The sequence below is a fragment of the Trachypithecus francoisi genome, unplaced genomic scaffold, assembly GCF_009764315.1.
Source record: "Trachypithecus francoisi isolate TF-2019V2 unplaced genomic scaffold, Tfra_2.0 Lachesis_group12, whole genome shotgun sequence".
Classification (NCBI taxonomy): domain Eukaryota; kingdom Metazoa; phylum Chordata; class Mammalia; order Primates; family Cercopithecidae; genus Trachypithecus; species Trachypithecus francoisi.
Genome location: NW_022681457.1, coordinates 54,803,892 through 54,824,343, shown reverse-complemented (window position 1 = coordinate 54,824,343; position 20,452 = coordinate 54,803,892). Strand labels below are relative to the sequence as shown.

General features: G+C 38.0%; 2 protein-coding genes and 1 pseudogene across 2 annotated transcripts in view; 2 read left to right on the top strand and 1 right to left on the bottom strand.

Annotated features, from left to right (window-relative positions):
• LOC117093713 (zinc finger protein 708-like) overlaps nt 1-11,073 on the top strand; it is a 44,987-nt gene extending 33,914 nt beyond the window's left edge. The window contains 3 exon segments of the mRNA XM_033229222.1: nt 8,625-9,074; nt 9,077-10,370; nt 10,372-11,073. Coding sequence (XP_033085113.1) covers nt 8,625-9,074; nt 9,077-10,370; nt 10,372-10,855 — 2,228 coding nt within the window. The 3' untranslated portion in view covers nt 10,856-11,073.
• Nucleotides 1-20,452, bottom strand: part of LOC117093721 (zinc finger protein 100-like) — a 566,997-nt gene that overhangs the window by 310,404 nt on the left and 236,141 nt on the right.
• Nucleotides 18,730-19,969, top strand: LOC117093740 (annotated as a pseudogene).

Sequence of the window (20,452 nt, the reverse complement as noted above, 5' to 3'; positions counted from 1 at the left end):
GTCTCTGCCAGGCTTTGGTATGAGGATGATGTTGGCCTCATAAAATGAGTTAGGGAGGATTCCCTCTTTTTCAATTGATTGGAATAGTTTCAGAAGGAATGGTACCAGCTCCTCTTTGTACCTCTGTAGAATTCAGCTGTGAATCCATCTGGTCCTGGACTTTTTTTGGTTGGTAGGCTATTAATTATTGCCTCAATTCAGAGCCTGCTATTGGTCTATTCAGGGATTCAACTTCTTCCTGGTTTAGTCTTGGAAGAGTGTAAGTGTCCAGGAAATTATCCATTTCTTCTAGATTTTCTAGTTGATTTCCGTAGAGGTTTTTATAGTATTCTCTGATGGTAGTTTGTATTTCTGTCGGGTCCGTGGTGATATCCCGTTTATCATTTTTTATTGCATCTATTTGATTCTTCTCTCTTTTCTTCTTTATTAGTCTTGCTAGCAGTCTATCAATTTTGTTGATTTTTTCAAAAAACCAACTCCTGGATTCATTGATTTTTTGGAGGGTTTTGTGTGTCTCTATCTCCTTCAGTTCTGCTCTGATCTTAGTTATTTCTTGCCTTCTGCTAGCTTTTGAATGTGTTGCTCTTGCTTCTCCAATTCTTTTAATTGTGATGTTAGAGTGTCAATTTTAGATCTTTCCAGCTTTCTCTTGTGGGCATTTAGTGCTATAATTTCCCTCTACACACTGCTTTAAATGTGTCCCAGAGATTCTGGTATGTTGTATCTTTGTTCTCATTGGTTTCAAAGAACATCTTTATTTCTGCCTTCATTTCGTTATGTACCCAGTAGTCATTCAGGAGCAGGTTGTTCAGTTTCCATGTAGTTGAGCGGTTTTGATTGAGTTTCTTAGTCCTGAGTTCTAGTTTGATTGCACTGTGGTCTGAGAGACAGTTTGTTATAATTTCTGTTCTTTTACATTTGCTAAGGAGTGCTTTACTTCCAATTATGTGGTCAATTTTGGAATAAGTGCGATGTGGTGCTGAGAAGAATGTATATTCTGTTGATTTGGGGTGGAGAGTTCTTTTTTTTTTTTTTTTTTTTTTGAGAGGGAGTCTCGCTCTGCCGCCCAGGCTGGAGTGCAGTGGCCGGATCTCAGCTCACTGCAAGCTCCACCTCCTGGGTTTACGCCATTCTCCTGCCTCAGCCTCCCGAGTAGCTGGAACTACAGGCGCCCGCCACCTCGCCCGGCTAGTTTTTTGTATTTTTTAGTAGAGACGGGGTTTCACCGTGTTAGCCAGGATGGTCTCGATCTCCTGACCTCGTGATCCACCCGTCTCGGCCTCCCAAAGTGCTGGGATTACAGGCTTGAGCCACCGCGCCCGGCCGTGGGGTGGAGAGTTCTATAGATGTCTATTAGGTCCGCTTGGTGCAGAGATGAGTTCAATTCCTGGATATCCTTGTTAACTTTCTGTCTCATTGATCTGTCTAATGTTGACAGTGGAGTGTTGAAGTCTCCCATTATTATTGTATGGGAGTCTAAGTCTCTTTGTAAGTCTCTAAGGACTTGCTTTATCAATTTGGGTGCTCCTGTATTGGGTGCATATATATTTAGGATAGTTAGCTCTTCCTGTTGAATTGATCCCTTTACCATTATGTAATGGCCTTCTTTGTCTCTTTTGATCTTTGATGGTTTAAAGTCTATTTTATCAGAGACTAGGATTGCAACCCCTGCTTTTTTTTGTTCTCCGTTTGCTTGGTAGATCTTCCTCCATCCCTTTATTTTGAGCCTATGTATGTCTCTGTATGTGAGATGGGTCTCCTGAATACAGCAGACTGATGGGTCTTGACTCTGTATCCAGTTTGCCAGTCTGTGTCTTTTAATTGGAGCATTTAGTCCATTAACATTTAAGGTTAATATTGTTATGTGTGAACTTGATCCTGCGAAGATGATATTAACTGGTTATTTTGCTCATTAGTTGATGCAGTTTCTTCCTAGCCTCGATGGTCTTTACATTTTGGCATGTTTTTGCGATGGCTGGTACCGGTTGTTCCTTTCCATGTTTAGGGCTTCCTTCAGGGTCTCTTGTAAGGCAGGCCTGGTGGTGACAAAATCTCTAAGCATTTGCTTATCTGTAAAGGATTTTATTTCTCCTTCACTGATGAAACTTAGTTTGGCTTGATATGAAATTCTGGGTTTAAAATTCTTTTCTTTAAGAACGTTGAATATTGGCCCCCACTCTCTTCTGGCTTGTAGAGTTTCTGCCGAGAGGTCTGCTGTTAGTCTGATGGGCTTCCCTTTGTGGGTAACCCGACCGTTCTCTCTGGCTGCCCTTAAGATTTTTTCCTTCATTTCAACTTTGGTGAATCTTGCAATTGTGTGTCTTGGAGTTGCTCTTCTCGAGGAGTATCTTTGTGGTGTTCTCTGTATTTCCTGAATTTGAATGTTGGCCTGCCCTACTAGGTGGGGAAGTTCTCCTGGATGATATCCTGAAGAGTGTTTTCCAACTTGGTCCATTTTCCCCCTCACTTTCAGGCACCCCAATCAGACGTAGATTTGGTCTTTTTACATAATCCCATACTTCTTGCAGGCTTTGTTCATTTCTTTTTCTTCTTTTTTCTTTTGGTTTCTCTTCTCGCTTCATTTCATTCATTTGACCCTCAATCGCTGATACTCTTTCTTCCAGTTGATCAAGTCGGTTACTGAAGCTTGTGGATTTGTCACATATTTCTCGTGTCATGGTTTTCATCTCTGTCATTTCATTTATGACCTTCTCTGCATTAATTATTCTAGCTATCAATTCTTCCACTCTTTTTTCAAGATTTTTAGTTTCTTTGCGCTGGGTACGTAATTCCTCCTTTAGCTCTGAGAAGTTTGATGGACTGAAGCCTTCTTCTCTCATCTCGTCAAAGTCATTCTCTGACCAGCTTTGATCCGTTGCTGGCGATGAACTGCGCTCCTTTGCATGGGGAGATGCGCTCTTATTTTTTGAATTTCCAGCTTTTCTGCCCTGCTTCTTCCCCATCTTTGTGGTTTTATCTGTCTCTGGTCTTAGATGATGGTGACGTACTGATGGGGTTTTGGTATAGGTGTTCTTCCTGTTTGATAGTTTTCCTTCTAATAGTCAGGACCCTCAGCTGTAGGTCTGTTGGAGATTGCTTGAGGTCCACTCCAGACCCTGTTTGCCTGGGTATCAGCAGCAGAGTTTGCAGAAGATAGAATATTGCTGAACAGCGAGTGTACCTGTCTGATTCTTACTTTGGGAGCTTCTTCTCAGGGGTGTATTCCACCCTGTGAGGTGTGGGGTGTCAGACTGCCCCTAGTGGGGGATGTCTCCCAGTTAGGCTACTCAGGGGTCAGGGACCCACTTGAGCAGGCAGTCTGTCCGTTCTCAGTTCTCAACCTCCATGTTGGGAGATCCACTGCTCTCTTCAAAGCTGTCAGACTGAGTCATTCGGGTCTGCACAGGCCTCTGCTGCTTTCCCTGTTGTTTTTTTAGCTGAGCCCTGTCCCCAGAGGTGGAGTCTACAGAGACAAGCAGGTTTCCTTGAGCTGCTGTGAGCTCCACCCAGATCGAGCTTCCCAGCGGCTTTGTTTACCTACTTAAGCCTCAGCAATGGCAGGCGCCCCTCCCCCAGTCTCGCTGCTGCCTTGCGATTAGATTGCAGACTGCTGTGCTAGCAATGAGGGAGGCTCCGTGGCCGTGGGATCCTCCCGGCCAGGTGTGGGTATAATCTCCTGGTGTGCCCGTTTGCTTAAAGTGCAGTATTGGGGTGGGAATTACCCGATTTTCCAGGTGTTGTGTGTCTCAGTTCGCCTGGCTAGGAAAAGGGATTCCCTTCCCCCTTGCGCTTCCCAGGTGAGGCAATGCCTTGCCCTGCTTCAGCTCTCGCTGGTCGGGCTGCAGCAGCTGACCAGCACCGATTGTCCGGCACTCCCCAGTGAGATGACCCCAGTACCTCAGTTGAAAATGCAGAAATCACCGGTCCTCTGTGTTGCTCGCGCCGGGAGTTGGAGACTGGAGCTGTTCCTATTTGGCCATCTTGCTCCACCCATCTAAAATGTTTTTATCTTGCAAAGCTAAATCTGTGTTTTGTGTGTGTGTGTGTGTATGAGACAGAGTCTTACTCTGTCACCCAGGATGGAGTTCAGTGGTGCAATCTCGCCTCACTGCAACCTCCGCCTCCCAGGTTCAAGCAATTCTCTGCCTTAGCCTCCCGGGTAGCTGGGATTACAGGCACCCACTACCATGCCTGGCTAATTTTTGTGTTTTTAGTAGAGATGGGGTTTCACCATCTTGGCCAGGCTGGCCTTGAACTCCTGACCTTGTGATCCACCTGCCTCGGCCCCCCAAAGTGCTGGGAGTACAGGCGGGAGACACCACGCGTGACCATAAAGCTGAATCTTAATTTGCATTAAACAACTGCCAATTATTCCCATTTCATCTCACTTTTCAAACACCACTCTTGTTCTGTTTCAGAGAGTGTAACTGTTATACATATCATACGATCTCTATCTTTTTGTGACTGGCTCGTTTCATTTTTCATAATGTTGTTAAGATTTATCTTTATAGTTGTTATAATATTTTCTGCTTTTTGCAAACTGAGTGATATTCCAGTGTTTTTATATTTCAAATTATATTTACCAAATGATTTTGTAACAGAAATTTGCATTGCTTTTACCTATTGGCTTTGAGTAACAGTGCTGCAATAATTATGGATATGCAAATGACTCTTTATATGACCATATATGTGAAAGTTCATGTGCTGGATTCTGTTTTATTTGTCTACTTTCTTATCTTTATATTCATACAAAATTGTTTTTATTATGTAGCTTTGTCATGTGTTTTGAAATAAAAAACTATAATGCCTCCAACATTGTTCCTTTTTTTGAAGATTGTTGAGTATAGTCTCTTGAGATTCCATATACTTTTGGGGTTGCTGTTTCTATTTCTTCAGAAATGCAATAAGAAATTTGAAAAACATTACATTAAATCTCTAGATTACTTTGAGCATATGGAAATCTACACAATATTTCAACCTTTGAACAAGAGCACACTCAACATGTGTTGTTTAATTTCTATGTATTTGTGAATTTTTCCGTTCTTTAAATTATAATCTCATTCCATTTTGGTCACAGAAAGTAATTCATAAGATTTCTGTTTTAAAAAATGTGTTAAGAATTTTTTTTGGCCTAACAGATGGTCCTTTCAAGGAGAATGTTGTGTGAGCTATCGGGAAGGGTATATATCCTGATGTTCGACTCTCTATACCTTTGTTAGAAATAATTGTTCCATATTGATTTCAAGTTTTCTATTCCCTTGGTAATATTCCATCTTGTTTCATTTTTATTAAGAAAATGGGGTCTTGATATATTCTATAATTATATTGCTCTCTGTGTGTTTCTTCAATTCTGTCAATATTTGTTTTATATATTTGAAACCCTAATGTGAGATGTGCACACGTACACACACACACACACACAAAGTCATTGATTCCCAGTAAATGAATCTACTATTGTTCAGTGTCCTTTTTTCTCTTTTCAGAGTTTTGACTTAAAGTATATCTTGTTAAATATGACACTTTTTGACTTAAGATGTAGCTTGTGTAATATTATTTTGACCTCTTCTTCTCTCATTTGGTTAATATTTGCATAAAATTTCTACTTTCATCTTGCTACTTTCAGTCTTTTTTTATCATTAGATTTCAACTGACTCGTAAAAAGGCAAATGAATCTTGGCATTTGAAAGATTTTAATAAATCATTTCTTTGAAAATTGTGTCTCTAGATTGAAAAGTTAATTTTATATATATTTAAATAATTTTCTGAAAGCAAAACTAATGTAATTTTATTAATTCTCTTTAACTCTTGTATCTTTGTCCCTCATTTTCCCTCTTTCTGTCTTCTTTTGTGTCCTTTGGTTTTTGTGTTATATGCTTTCACTACTTTCTTATTTTCTTTTATGTATCTATACAGATATTTTCTTTGTGGTACCTTGGGAATTACATAAAAACTTAAAAAAAAACAATTTTAATGTGGTAAAAATTAACCTTATTTGCACCACAGTTGCTTGAATCCAGGAAACGTAGGTTGCAGTGAGCCGAGATCATGCCAGCCTGGGCGACAGAGTGAGACTCCATCTGAAAACAAAACAAAAAAAATTGACCTTATTTGCATATAAAAAATTCTTTGTCATTACATCTGCTCTCTACTTTGTTATTGATGTTGCTAATTATACACATATATATTTTTTAATTGTTATTTATTCATTTTTTTTGAGAGACAGTCTTGCTCTGTCACCTAGGCTGAATTGCAGTGGTGCAATCTTGGGTCACTGCAACCTTCACTTTTCAGGTTCAAGCAGTTCTCCTGCCTCAGCCTCCCAAGTAGCTGGGATTACAATTGTCTGTCAGCATGCCCAGCTAATTTTTATATATTTAGTTGAGATGGGGTTTCACCGTGTTGGCTAGGCTGGTCCTGAACTCCTGACCTCAGGTGATCCGCCCTCCTCAGCCTCCCAAAGTACTGGGATTACAGGCATGAGCCACCATGCCTGGCCGCTAATTATTTATTTTTATGTTACATTAAGAGATGTTTATAATCATTTCTATGCTTTTACCTTTAAATTTTTATAGAATAATTAATGTTTTCTGCATGATTATTAAAATACTAAGGAATTCTATTTTTGTGTATGTAAATATCTTTCCCAGAAAGTTATGTATTTTTTGTATGATTATGTGTTTTCCTGCATCATGTTATTTTCAGTGGGAAGAACTCCTTTCAGCATCTTTGGTATGTAGGGCATATGCAGTGCCAATATACTTTTTCAGCATTAGGTTATTTTTAGAAGGTCTTTCTTTTTATTCAGTTGGACAGTCTTTTTTATTTATTTATTTATTCATTTATTTTTGAAAAGGAGTTTCACTCTTGTTGCCCAAGCTTGAGTGCAGTGGCATGATCTTGGCTCACTGCAATCTCTGCCTCCCAGGTCCAATCGATTCTCCTGCCTCAGCCTCCTGAGTAGCTGGGATTACAGGCTCACGTGACCTCGCCTGGCTAATTTTTTGTATATTTATGGAGTTTCACCATGTTAGCTAGGCTGGTCTCGAACTCCTGACCTCAGGTGATCTGCCTGCCTCAGCCTTCCAGAGTGCTGGGATTATAGGCATGAGCCACTTTGCCCAATCAGTTCTTTTTAGTTGTATTATTTTCACTTGACAGCTGTTTTTTTTTTTTTTTTTTTTTTCTTCAGGACTTTGACTATATCACCCAGTTCTCGTCAGGTATTCCAATTTTGTTTTGAAAATTTACTGGTTATCTCATAAGACATTTTTATAAATGATACATTACTTTGTCTTGCGGCTCCCAAGATTCTCTTCTTGACTGTGACATTTTTATCTTCCTAATTTATGTTTTTTGATATTTTTAATATTTTTATTGTTATCCTGAGTTTTCTGAACTTCAGTAGTTGTGTTCCTGTTTCATTTACTGTGTAGTATTTATTTTAAATTTTAAAAATTTGTACATCTTTATATTCCTATGGTTGCTTTCTGAAAGTTTAGTAATGTTTTTGATGGGGTCATCCTGCCCTAATATTTTGTATACATTAATCTTTGATTGAGATTTAGACATTAAAAACAAGCTACCTGTCACAATCTTTTTTTTTTTTTTTTTTTTTGAGACAGAGTTTTGCTCTTGTTGCCCAGGCTGGAGTGCAGTGGTGTGATATCAGCTCACCACAGCCTCTGCCTCCCGAGTTCAAGTGATTCTCCTGCCTCAGCCTCCCTAGTTGCTGGGATTACAGGCGTGTGCCACCATGCCCAGCTGATTTTGTATTTTTAGTAGAGACGGGGTTTCTCCTTGTTGGTCAGGCTGGTCTTGAACTCCCGACCTCAGGTGATTCACCCTCCTTGGCCTCCCAAAGTGCTGCGATTACAGCTGTGAGCCACCATGCCTGGCCCTGTCACAATCTTTATAATGTAGCTTAGGCCTGGGACAGTCTGAAATCAGTTGTCTTGGCTAGAGATTTTGGGAGTCTCTCTAACATTTTCTTAGATTGTGTCTTGTCTAAAATTTTGTGGGCTTTTTAAGTTAAAGAAGTATGTTAGCGTTTCTTCTAAATACTCAGTAATCACTTGCTAAACCTGTTTCCTGTATGTGGTACTGCAGTGTCTGCTGCTGTAACACTTAACTTTGTTCTCAGCAGACTCAAACTGTCATTCCAAAGTATACCACCATTTATTTTAGTACTTTATGTCATGGGAGACAGAAACCAGTGTCTGAAAAGGCCCCTGAGAGCCAGAAATAAAGATGTATGTGACACTATTTTTTTTAGTCTTTTAAAAAAGAAACCAGGAGTTGACAATTTACTTCTGAAGGCACCATGTTATATTGGGCAGCAGAAAGAGATGTGTTGGGTAAATGTAACAGACTTTTCTTTTTTCTCCTATGTGGCTCTTTGCATTATCCTTGCCTGGGACACTGCACACACTTTACTCATTTATAAATTTTTCACAAATGTGTTTTGGTCAGAATGTTTTTGTTACATTTATATGTCTATAAAGGATTTAGGATCTATGGTGTTTTGCTGTGCCATCTTGCTTATATAGCTGGTGTAAGTTAGATTTGTAAATGATATTAATCTGAGCCGAGTAAGTGGAATAATTTGTTATTTTTATTTCTTTCAGCTATGTGTTCTCATTTTGCCAAAGACCTTAGGCCAGAGCAATACATAAAAAATTCGTTCCAACAAATGATACTGAGAAGATATGGAAAATGTGGATATCAGAATTTGCAATTAAGAAAAGGCTGTAGAAGTGTGGATGAGCATAAGTTGCACAAAGGAGGTCATAAGGAACTTAACCCATGTGTGACAACTACGCAGAGCAGAATAGTTCAGTATGATAAATATGTGAAAGTCTTTCATAAATATTCAAATTCAAAGAGACATAAGATAAGACATACTGGAAAAAATCCTTTCAAATGTAAAGAATGTGGTAAATCATTTTGCATGCTTTCACAACTAACTCAACATGAGATCATTCATACTGGAGAGAAACCCTACAAATGTGGAGAATGTGGCAAAGCTTTTAAAAAGTCCTCAAACCTTACTAATCATAAGATAATTCATACTGGAGAGAACCCTACAAATGTGGAGAATGTGGAAAAGCTTTTAACCAGTCCTCAACTCTTACTAGACATAAGATAATTCATACTAGAGAGAAACTCTACAAATGTGAAGAATGTGGCAAAGCTTTTAACCGGTCCTCAAACCTTACTAAACATAAGATAGTTCATACTGGAGAGAAACCCTACAAATGTGAAGAATGTGGCAAAGCTTTTGACTGGTACTCACACCTTACTACACATAAGAGAATTCATACTGGTGAGAAACCCTACAAATGTGAAGAATGTGGCAAAGCCTTTACTCTGTCTTCACACCTTACTACACATAAGAGAATTCATACTGGAGAGAAACCCTATAAATGTGAAGCATGTGGCAAAGCTTTTAGTGTATTCTCAACCCTTACTAAACATAAGATAATTCATACTGAAGAGAAACCCTACAAATGTGAAGAATGTGGCAAAGCTTTTAAGCGGTCCTCACACCTTACTAATCATAAGGTAATTCATACTAATCATAAGGTAATTCAAGAGAAACCCTACAAATGTGAAGAATGTGGTAAAGCCTTTACCAAGTCCTCAACTCTTACTTATCATAAGGTAATTCATACTGGAAAGAAACCCTACAAATGTGGAGAATGTGGCAAAGCTTTTAAAAAATCCTCAAACCTTACTAATCATAAGATAATTCATACTGGAGAGAAACCCTACAAATGTGAAGAATGTGGAAAAGCTTTTAACCAGTCCTCAACTCTTACTAGACATAAGAGAGTTCATACTGGAGAGAAACCGTACAAATGTGAAGAATGTGGCAAAGCTTTTAATCGGTCCTCAAACCTTACTAAACATAAGATAGTTCATACTGGAGAGAAACCCTACAAATGTGAAGAATGTGGCAAAGCTTTTAAGCAGTCCTCAAACCTTACTAATCACAAGAAAATTCATACTGGAGAGAAACCTTACAAATGTGGAGAATGTGGCAAAGCCTTTACTCTGTCTTCACACCTTACTACACATAAGATAATTCATACTGGAGAGAAACCTTACAAATGTAGGGAATGTGGCAAAGCCTTTACTCTGTCTTCACACCTTACTACACATAAGAGAATTCATACTGGAGAGAAACCCTACAAATGTGAAGAATGTGGCAAAGCTTTTAACCGGTCCTCACACCTTACTAATCATAAGGTAATTCATACTGGAGAGAAACCCTACAAATGTGAAGAATGTGGTAAAGCCTTTACCAAGTCCTCAACTCTTACTTATCATAAGGTAATTCATACTGGAAAGAAACCCTACAAATGTGAAGAAGTCCTCAACTCTTACTTATCATAAGGTAATTCATACTGAAAAGAAACCCTACAAATGTGAAGAATGTGGTAAAGCCTTTAGTATATTCTCAATCCTTACTAAACATAAAGTAATTCATACCGAAGAGAAACCCTACAAATATGAAGGATGTGGCAAAACTTTTAACTACTCCTCAAATTTTACTAATCATAAAAAAATTCATACTGGAGAGAAACCCTATAAATGTGAAGAATGTGGCAAAAGCTTTATTCTGTCCTCTCACCTTACTACACATAAGATAATTCATACCGGAGAGAAACCCTACAAATGTAAAGAATGTGGCAAAGCTTTTAACCAGTCCTCAACCCTTATGAAACATAACATAATTCATACTGGAGAGAAACCCTACAAATGTGAAGAATGTGGCAAAGCCTTTAACCAGTCCCCAAACCTTACTAAACATAAGAGAATTCATACCAAAGAGAAACCCTGCAAATGTAAATAATGTGTCAAATCCTTTAGTGTATTTTCAACTTTTATTAAAACATAAGATAATACTGGAAAGAAATCCTACAAATGTGATAAATGTGGCAAAGCCTTTAACTGGCTCTTAATCGTTGTGAAAAAAAGATAATTCATCCTAGAGAGAAACCCTACAAATGTAAAGAATGCGGCAAAGTACCTAACTGGTCCCCAAATCTTACTACACGTAAAAAAAAAAAATATATATATATACTAGAGAGAAACTACAAAGCTGGAAGACATCACAGTAATTTTGACAACACCTCAAACTTTTCTAAGCATAAAATAAATCATACTGGTGAGGAACTTTCAAAATGAGAAAAATGTGACAAAACCTTTAAATGATTGTCACACTTGATTGTAGGTAAGATAATTCTTACTAGAAAAACTCTTACAAGTGTGAAGAATGTGGCAAACTTTTAAATGAATACTCACACCTTATTGCCAGGAAAGCATTTACACTTGAGAAAAATTGTACCAATATAAAGACTGTGAAAAAGCCATTAATGTCTGCTCACATCTTACTCAACATCAGAGAGTACTTAATAAAAGTATTATACATTTAATTACTGTCAAAAATGTTTCAGAAAATATAAGCTTTTAAAGTAAAGAGTATTTATTTTGAAGACAAACATTACAAATAAAAGAGGGTTGTAGTACCTTTACTTGTATCGCAGATCTTACTGTACACATTTTGTACTAGAAAAAACCGTGAAGCAGTTGCTTAAACTTTGTTCAACATTAGGGAATTCAGATTGGAGAACAACCCTGCGAACGTAATAAATTTGAATTTTTTTCCCAAAACTACAATTTAGACAACACCAGAGGGTTCATACTGAAATATATTTTTGCAGATGCAGTATATATTTAAAACATTTAATCCCAAATTAAGTCTATGTAAATATCAGAGAATTTACAGTAGAAATATCTAAGGTAGGGCCGAGCATGGTGGCTCACGCCTGTAATCCCAGCACTTTGGGAGGCTGAGGTGGGTGGATCACGAGGTCAGCAGATTGAGACCATCCTGGTCAACATGATAAAACCCTGTCTCTACTAAAAATATAAAAATTAGCTGGGCGTGGTGGCACGTGCCTGTAGTCTCAGTTTCTGGGAAGGCTGAGGCAGGAGAATCACTTGAACCCGGGAGGCAGAGGTTGCAGTGAGCTAAGATTATACTGCTGCACTCCAGCCTGGCGACAGTGAGACTCCATCTCAAAAACAAAAACAAAAAATACTAAGGTACTGACACTTCAGACATTACACTGTGTCAAAGTGCTGAGTGTAAAAAATGATCCCAAATGGTAGATAAATTTATTTATACATAATTTTAAAAAGAGAAAATTTTTGGAAGTTTGTAATTACATTCAAACTATACTTCCCCCTCCCCCCCCCTTGAGACAGAGAATCTCTCTGTCGTCCAGGCTGGAGTGCAGTGGCACAATCTCAGCTCACTGCAACCTCTGCCTCCTGGGTTCAAGCAATTCTCCTGCCTCAGCCTACTGAGTAGCTGGGATTACAGGCGCACACCACCACGTCCGGCTGATTTTTGTGTTTTTAGTAGAGACAGGGTTTCACCATGTTGGTCAGGCTAGTCTTGAACTTCTGACCTCATGATCTGCCCAGCGTGGCTTCCCAAAGTGCTGTGAATACAGGCTTACGCCACTGTGCCCAGCCCAAAATATACTTTTTTCCTTGAAAAGAAGTACAGATTTTTAAAAAAGCCAATAATGCTGTAATTCAACTCTGAAATTACTTGATACTATTTCTTCATTTCTATTGTATTTGCATGTGATCAGTTGTCACTGCATCAAAGATAGGAGAGTTTCTTTTTTTTTAGGTGGGCATTATTTATGACCTTTTCTTTGGAAGAGTAAAGACATTAAAATGTAACATGCATGATGAAAATCTAGGTGGAGACGCTATTTGTGGTTAACTTATGATATTGAGTGGTGCATGAGGTAGGTGTTCACAGTAATATTCTTTTGCATTATAGTGAGAACATATTTGTTAAAATTAAAAAATTAGTATATGATTTTACTACTTGTACTTTAATAAAATGCAGTACATTTTTAAAATTTCAGATTATGTGTGAACTTAATTGCTTAATTATACAGTTTTTAACATGTTAATACTATTGTGCATTCAGTGAAGCATTATTATGCCACTAACTGAAACCTATCCCATTTACTCAAAGATGTAGGTAAAAGATAGTAAGAATATACTATTTGGTAACATAATCAACTAACATCTCTGGAAATCTCTTTTGCCAGTGGCTTTCAACTGCAAATAAGTTAAAAAATATTGTTTTTATACGTTAAATTTTTATTCTTTTTTTCTCGTTTAAATCTGTTTTTTAAATTTTGTGGGTACAAAGTATGTGTATATATTTATGCCATATAACATATTTTGATATAGGCATACAATATATAATAATGACATCAGGGTAAATGAGGTATGCATCACCTCTAGCATTTATGTTTTGTATTACAAACAATCCAGTTCTACACTTTCAGTTATTTTTATTTTTTATTGTTTATTTTTTGAGACGGAGTCTCACTCTGTCGCCCAGGCTGGAGTGCAGTGGCAGACCTTGGCTCACTTCAACCTCCACTTCCCGAGTTCAAGCGATTTTCTTGCCTCAGCTTCCTGAGTAGCCAGAATTACAAGTGTGTACTACCATGCCTGGCTAATTTTTGTATTTTTAGTAGAGATGGGGATTCTGTGTTGGTCAGGCTGGTCTTGAACTCCTGACCTCGTGATCCGCACAACTTAGCCTTTCAAAGTGCTGGGATTACAGGTGTGAGCCACCATGCCTGGCCTTAAGTTGTTTTTAAATGGACAACTAAGTTGTTATTGACTACAATATTCTTAAAATTTTGTTATATATACATTTTTGAACCTTTGGCCTCTCTGCCTGCAAACACATATGACTTTCAGTTTTGATTTACGTAAAGTTAAATATACACATACATTGTTCTAAAGATGTAAGAAAATTGTTCTAGGCTGGGCGCAGTGGCTCACACTTGTAATCCTGGCACTTTGGAAGGTCGAGGCGGGCAGATCACGAGGTCAGGAAATCAAGACCAGCCTGGCCAACATGATGAAACCCCGTCTCTACTAAAGACACAAAAAACTAGCCAGACGTGGTGGCAGGTGCCTGTAATCCCAGCCACTCAGAAGGCTGAGGCAGGAGAATTGCTTGTACCTGGGAGGCAGAGGTTGCAGTGAGCCAACACTGCACCATTACACTCCAGCCTGGGCAACAAGAGAAAAACTCCACCTCAAAAAAAAAAAAAAGTCTGTTCTTCAAGAAAAGATGCCAGGAATTTCAAGTTAATATGTTCGAACATATATTCTCCCTAGAAGGGTACTGGTATATTTGCAATCAAGGTGTAGGACTTCTGGCCTTCCTTGTTTTGCCATGTTTGTTAAGAAATAGGCAGAAAGTAAAGCAGAGTCAACCATGACATTTCTAGTTACTACAGCCACAGCACCTCAAATCTAGTGTTGTGACAACTAAAAATTAGGACTGTATTTCAAAAGTAAGAAAAATGAATTAATAAATACTTTCTAGATGATAGTATTAATATTTTAGTAGCTTATGATTGTGAGTCACAATTGCCCCATTGGGTTTATTGAAAAGCAGTTATTTATCTTCTGAGGTAAATAGAGAATAGGCATTCTGTAATCCTATGCATACAGATCTTTTAAGATTGGCACTGTGTTTAGATTTGAATACATTCATACATTTGTAGTAATTTAAATTTTAATATTTTTCTAATAGAAGTGAAAAAATAGTTAACATGGGTTGAACAGAAACTTCACATGTGTTCATTAAATAACATTTAAAACCACATTGTGACTAGCAGTTCCAATCTGTTTCATTTAGTAGTAACTACAATGGCGATATCTTTTATTCAATCAGAAATAGTATTTTTATATTGGTGTTTCTGAAACTTTCAGAAACTGTAGATCACTTAATGGGTAATAATGCACATGCAAACCACAAATTTTCTGCATAATAATAAGCTTATCTTAGCTTTTAATATAAATATTCAGTATATTTCAAAAGTAAAATTAGCGGCTCTTTCTGGGCACAGTGGCTCACACCTGTAATCCCAACACTGGGAGGCCGAGGCGGGTGGATCACGAGGTCAGGGGTTCACGACCAGCCTGACCAACATGGTGAAACCCCGTCTGTACTAAGAATACAAAAATTAGCCGGGCATGGTGGTGTGTACCTGCAATCCTAGCCACTTAGGAGGCTGAGACGGGAGAACCCAGGAGGCGGAGGTTGCAGTGAGCCGAGATCACGCCATTGCTCTCCAGCCTGGGTGACAGAGCAAGACTCCATTTCAAAAAAAATCAAACAAACTAGTGGCTCTTTTAAGTGATGAGACAGGTATAATTGTTAGGCCAGGCACCATGGCTTATGCCTATAATCCCAGCACTTTGGGAGGCCGAGGCGGGCGGATTATGAGCTCAGGAGTTCCAGACCAGCCTGGCCAAGATACTGAAACACTGTCTCTAACTAAAAATACAAAAATTAGCTGGGTGTGGTGACACACACCTGTAGTCCCAGCTACTCAGGAAGCTGATGCAGGAGAAACACTTGAACCCAGAGGCAGAGGTTGCAGTGAGCCAAGATCGCACAACTGCACTCCATCCTGGTAACAGAGGGAGACTCTGTCTCAAAAAAAAAAAAAGTTTTAAATTGGTAAGGTGGAAGTCAAGCTGTTGCTGTTTGATGATAAATAATATAGTGGTATACCTAGAAAACATTAAAGACTCCTCTGAAAAGCTTCTATAACTGATAAATGAATTCAGCAAAGTTTCAGGATACAAAATTAATGTACACAAATCAGTAGCAATCTACAAATTCAATGCAATTTCCATCAAAATACCACCAATATTCTTCACAGAAGTAGAAAAAACACTGATAAAATCCATATGGAACCAAAAAAGAGCTCACATAGCCAAAGCAAGACTAAGCAAAAAACAAATCTGGAAGCATCACGTTACCTGATTTCAAGGCATACTATATGTTATAAGCCCATAGGTCCCAAAATAGCATGATACTGGTATAAAAACAGGCGCATAGATCAATAGAACAGAATACAGAACCCGGAAATAAACCCAAATAGCCTACTCCTGAATGATTTTTTTTTTTTTTTTTTTGAAACAGAGACTCACTCTGTTGCCCAGGCTGGAGTGCAGTGGCATGATCTTGGCTCACTGCAACATCCACCTCTTAGATTCAAGCAATTCAGCCCCTGAGTAGATAGGATTAGAGGAACAAGCCACCATGCCTGGCTAATTTTTGTATTTTTAGTAGAGATGGAGTTTCACTATTTTGGCAAGGCTAGCCTCAAACTCCTGACCTCAAGTGATCTGCCCACCTCAGCCTCCCAAAGTGCTGGAATTATAGGAGTGAGCCACCATGCCCAACCTCCTGAGTGAGCTTTGAATCAACAACAAAATTAAGATGGAAATTTAAAAACACTTTGATTTGAATGACAATAATGACACAACTTATGAATACCGCTGGGATACAGCAAAAGTGGTGCTAAGACAAAGTTGATAACAAAAAATGCCTACATCAAAAAGTCTAAAATAGCACAAGTAGACTACGTATGGTTACACCTCAGAAAACTAGAGAAGCAAAACGAATCAAATCCAATGCAGCAGCAAAGAAAAAATAACAAAGATCAGAGAAAAACTTAACAGGTTGAAACAAAAAAATACAAGGAGATAAATGCAACAAAAAGGGCTGGTTGTTTACAAAGATGAACAAAATTGATAGACCATTATTAGCAAGATTAACCAAAAAAAGGCAGAGAGAAGATCTAAATAAGTTCAATTCGAAACAAAATGGAAGATATTACAGACAATACCACAGAAATACAAAAGATTATTGAAGGCTACCATAAATATATTTACATATACAAATTAGAAAACGTAGAGAAGATACATAAATTCTTGGAAATGCACAATCCTTTTAGATTAAACCCAGAAGAAATAGAAACTCTGAACAGACCAATAAGAGGTAGTGAAATTGAAATAGTAATAAAAAATTGCCAACCAAAAAGTCCGGGAGCATGTGAATTTACAAATATATTTTGTCATCAGACATTCAAAGAAGAATTGGTACCAATCTTACTGAAACTATTCAAAAGATAAAAAGGGAATCTTCTCTAAATCATTCCATCAAGCCAATATCACCCTAATCCCCAAACCAGAAAAAGACGACAAAAAAAAATAGTAAATATTTCTGATGAACATAGATGATGATAAAATTATCAGCAAAATCCTAGCTAAGCAAATACAACAGCATATCAAAAAGATAATACACCATGATCAAGTGCATTTTATACCAGAAATGAAAGGATGATTTAACATATGCAGGTAAGTAAATGTGATATACCACATAAACAGATTTAAAAACAAAAATCACATGATTATCTCAATAGGCTCAGAAAAAAATCTGACAAAATCCAGTATTGCTCCAGCATTAAAACCCTTAACAAAATCGGCATAGAGGGGACATAGCTTCAGGTAATAAAAGTCATTTATGACAAACCCACAGCCCACATTATACTGAATGGGAAAAAGTTGAAAGCATTACTCCTGAGAGCTAGAACAAGACAAGGATGTCCACTTTCACCACTTCTATTCAACATAGTACTGGAAGTCTTAGCCAGAGCATTCAAATAAGAGAAAGAAATAAAGGGTATCCAAATTGGAAAAGAGGAAGTCAAACTGTGACTGTTCATTGATGATATGGTTGCATACCTAAAAAACACTAAAGACATCCAAAAAACTCCTAGATCTGATAAATGAATTCAGTAAAGTTTCAGGATACAAAATCAATGTACACAATTCAGTAGCACTACCATACACAAACAGCAACCCAAACTAGGAATCAAATCAAGAACTCTACCCCTCTTACAACAGCTGCAAAATAATAATAATAATAGTAATAATTAGGAATATACTTAGCCAAGGAGGCAAACGATCTCTACAAGGTAAATAACAAAACACTGTTGAAATAAATTACAGATGACACAAATGGAAACATTTCATGCTTATGGATAAGTAGAGTGACTATTGTGAAGATGACCATAATAATAAAAACAATCTACAAATTCCATGCAATTTCCATAAAGATAACATCATCATTCTTCACAGAACTAAAAAAAATAAAAAACAATTATAAAATTCATATGGAACTGAAAAAAGCCCGCATAGCCAAAACAAGACTAAGTAATAAGAACAAATCTGAAGGGATTGCATTACCAACTTCAAACTATACCAAAGGGTGATAGTTATCAAAACAGTATGATACTGGTATAAAAATAGGCATGTAGACCAACAGAATAGAATAGCAAACCCAGAAATGAACCAAAATACATACAGCCAACTAATTTTTAACAATGTTAACAAAAACATAAAGTATAAAAAAGATACTCTAAGGCTGGGCGTGGTGGCTCATGCCTGTAATCCCAGCACTTTGGGAGGCCAAGGCAGTTGGATCACCTGAGGTCAGGAGTTTGAGACCAGCCTGGCCAACATGGTGAAACCTCGTCTCTAATAAAACTACAAAAATTAGCCAGTCACAGTGGCTCATGCCTGTAATCCCAGCACTTTGGGAGACTGAGGCATGTGGATCACTTGAGGTCAGGAGTTCAAGACCAGCCTGACCAACATGGCAAAACCCAGTCTCTACTAATAATACAAAAAAAACTAGCCAGGCATGGTGGCACGTGCCTGTAATTCCAGCTACTCAGGAGGCTGAAGCAGGAGCATCGCTTGAACCCAGGAAGCAGAGGTTAGAGTGAGCCAAGATTGTGCCATTGTACTCCAGCCTGGGCAACAAGAGCAAAACTCTGTCTTAAAAAAAAAAAAAAAAATTATGTTAAACAAATGGTGCTGAGATAATTGGTAAGCCACGTGTAGAATAAGAAAATTGGATCTTCATCTCTCATCCTGTACAAAAGTCAACTCAACATGGATCAAAGACTTAAATCTAAGACCTGAAACCATAAAAATTCTAGAAGATAACATCAGAAGAACACTTCTAGACATTTGCTTAGGCAAAGAGTTTATAACCAAGAACCCTAAAGCAAATGCAAAAAAAAAAAAAAAAATCGATAAATAAATGGGACTTAATTAAACTGAAAAACTTCTGCACAGTAAAATAAGTAATCAGCAGAGTAAAGAGAAAACTCACAGAGTAGAAAATATTTACAACCAATGCATTCAACAAAGCACTGTTATCCAGAATCTACAAGGAACTCGAACAAATCAGCAAGAAAAAACAAACAAACGAATAATCCCATGAGAATGTGTGTGAAGGACATGAACAGATAATTCTTGAAAGAAGATATACAAATGGCCAACAAAGATATTAAAAAAAAAATGCTTGAAAACCTATCAGTAAGGACCGAGCACCAAACAACCAAGGAAAGTTGGTGAGTCAAGGATGTACTCATGTTGATGAGAGCTTGGGCCACTGAGATTTGAGAATCTGTTGGGCCTGCTTGGAGTTCTAAACAGTTGGAAGAGTTCAGTCATGTTTGCACCCACAGTGATGCGTGCTTTGTGCAAGAAGAAGACTCTCCGCTATGAAGTCCCCATGTTATTGCTAATTGTTGGAGTTTCTTTTGGTCTTCGTGAGTTTTCACAAATCTGACATGATGCTGTGAAGATTAAAATGGATCCTGAGTTGGAAAAAAAAAAACTGAAAGCAAGTAGTATCATTAGGTCAGAATATGAGAAAATAAAAGTCTCTACTTTTGATGACTGGAAGAATATTCAAGGACCCACGCCTTGGAAAGACCTGACCTCCTCCAAGAAAGAAATCGAGAAATCCTTAAGACTAAGACAACTTGACTGTGCTGATTCTTTTTGATTTTTAAATAAAAATGTCATCAACTGGATTTCCTAATACATATCCTTATCAAGTGGAAAGAAGATTCCAGGCCCATTGAAACCTGGATATGGGTAACTTGTTGGCAGATAATCTTGATAAAATATCAAGTACAGGGCTGGGCACAGTGGCTCACGCCTGTAATCCCAGCACTTTGGGAGGTCGAGGCAGGCGGATCATGAGGTCAGGAGTTCAAGACCAGCCTGGCCAGTATGTTGACACGCCATCTCTACTAAAAATACAAAAATTAGCTGGGTATGGTGGCACATACCTGTAGTCCCAGCTGCTCGAGAGGCTGAGGCAGAAGAATCGCTTGAACCCAGGAGGCGGAGTTTGCAGTGAACCGAGATCGTGCCACTGCATTCCCTCCTGGATGGTAGAGTGAGACTCTGTCTCAAAAACAACAACAACAACAAAAAAAAACAAGTACAGGTTTTTATACTTCTCGATTATCCCATCTGCAGATGAAAGTAACAATGTTGGACACATATATCTTACACCTTGAAATAAAAAAATGTGAATACTGAAAAGAAAAATGCTCAACATCACTGATTATCAGGAAAGTGCATATTAAAATCACAGTGTGATACCACTTTACTCCTGCAAGAATGGCCACAATTAAAACATCAAAAAACTAGATATTGCCATGGA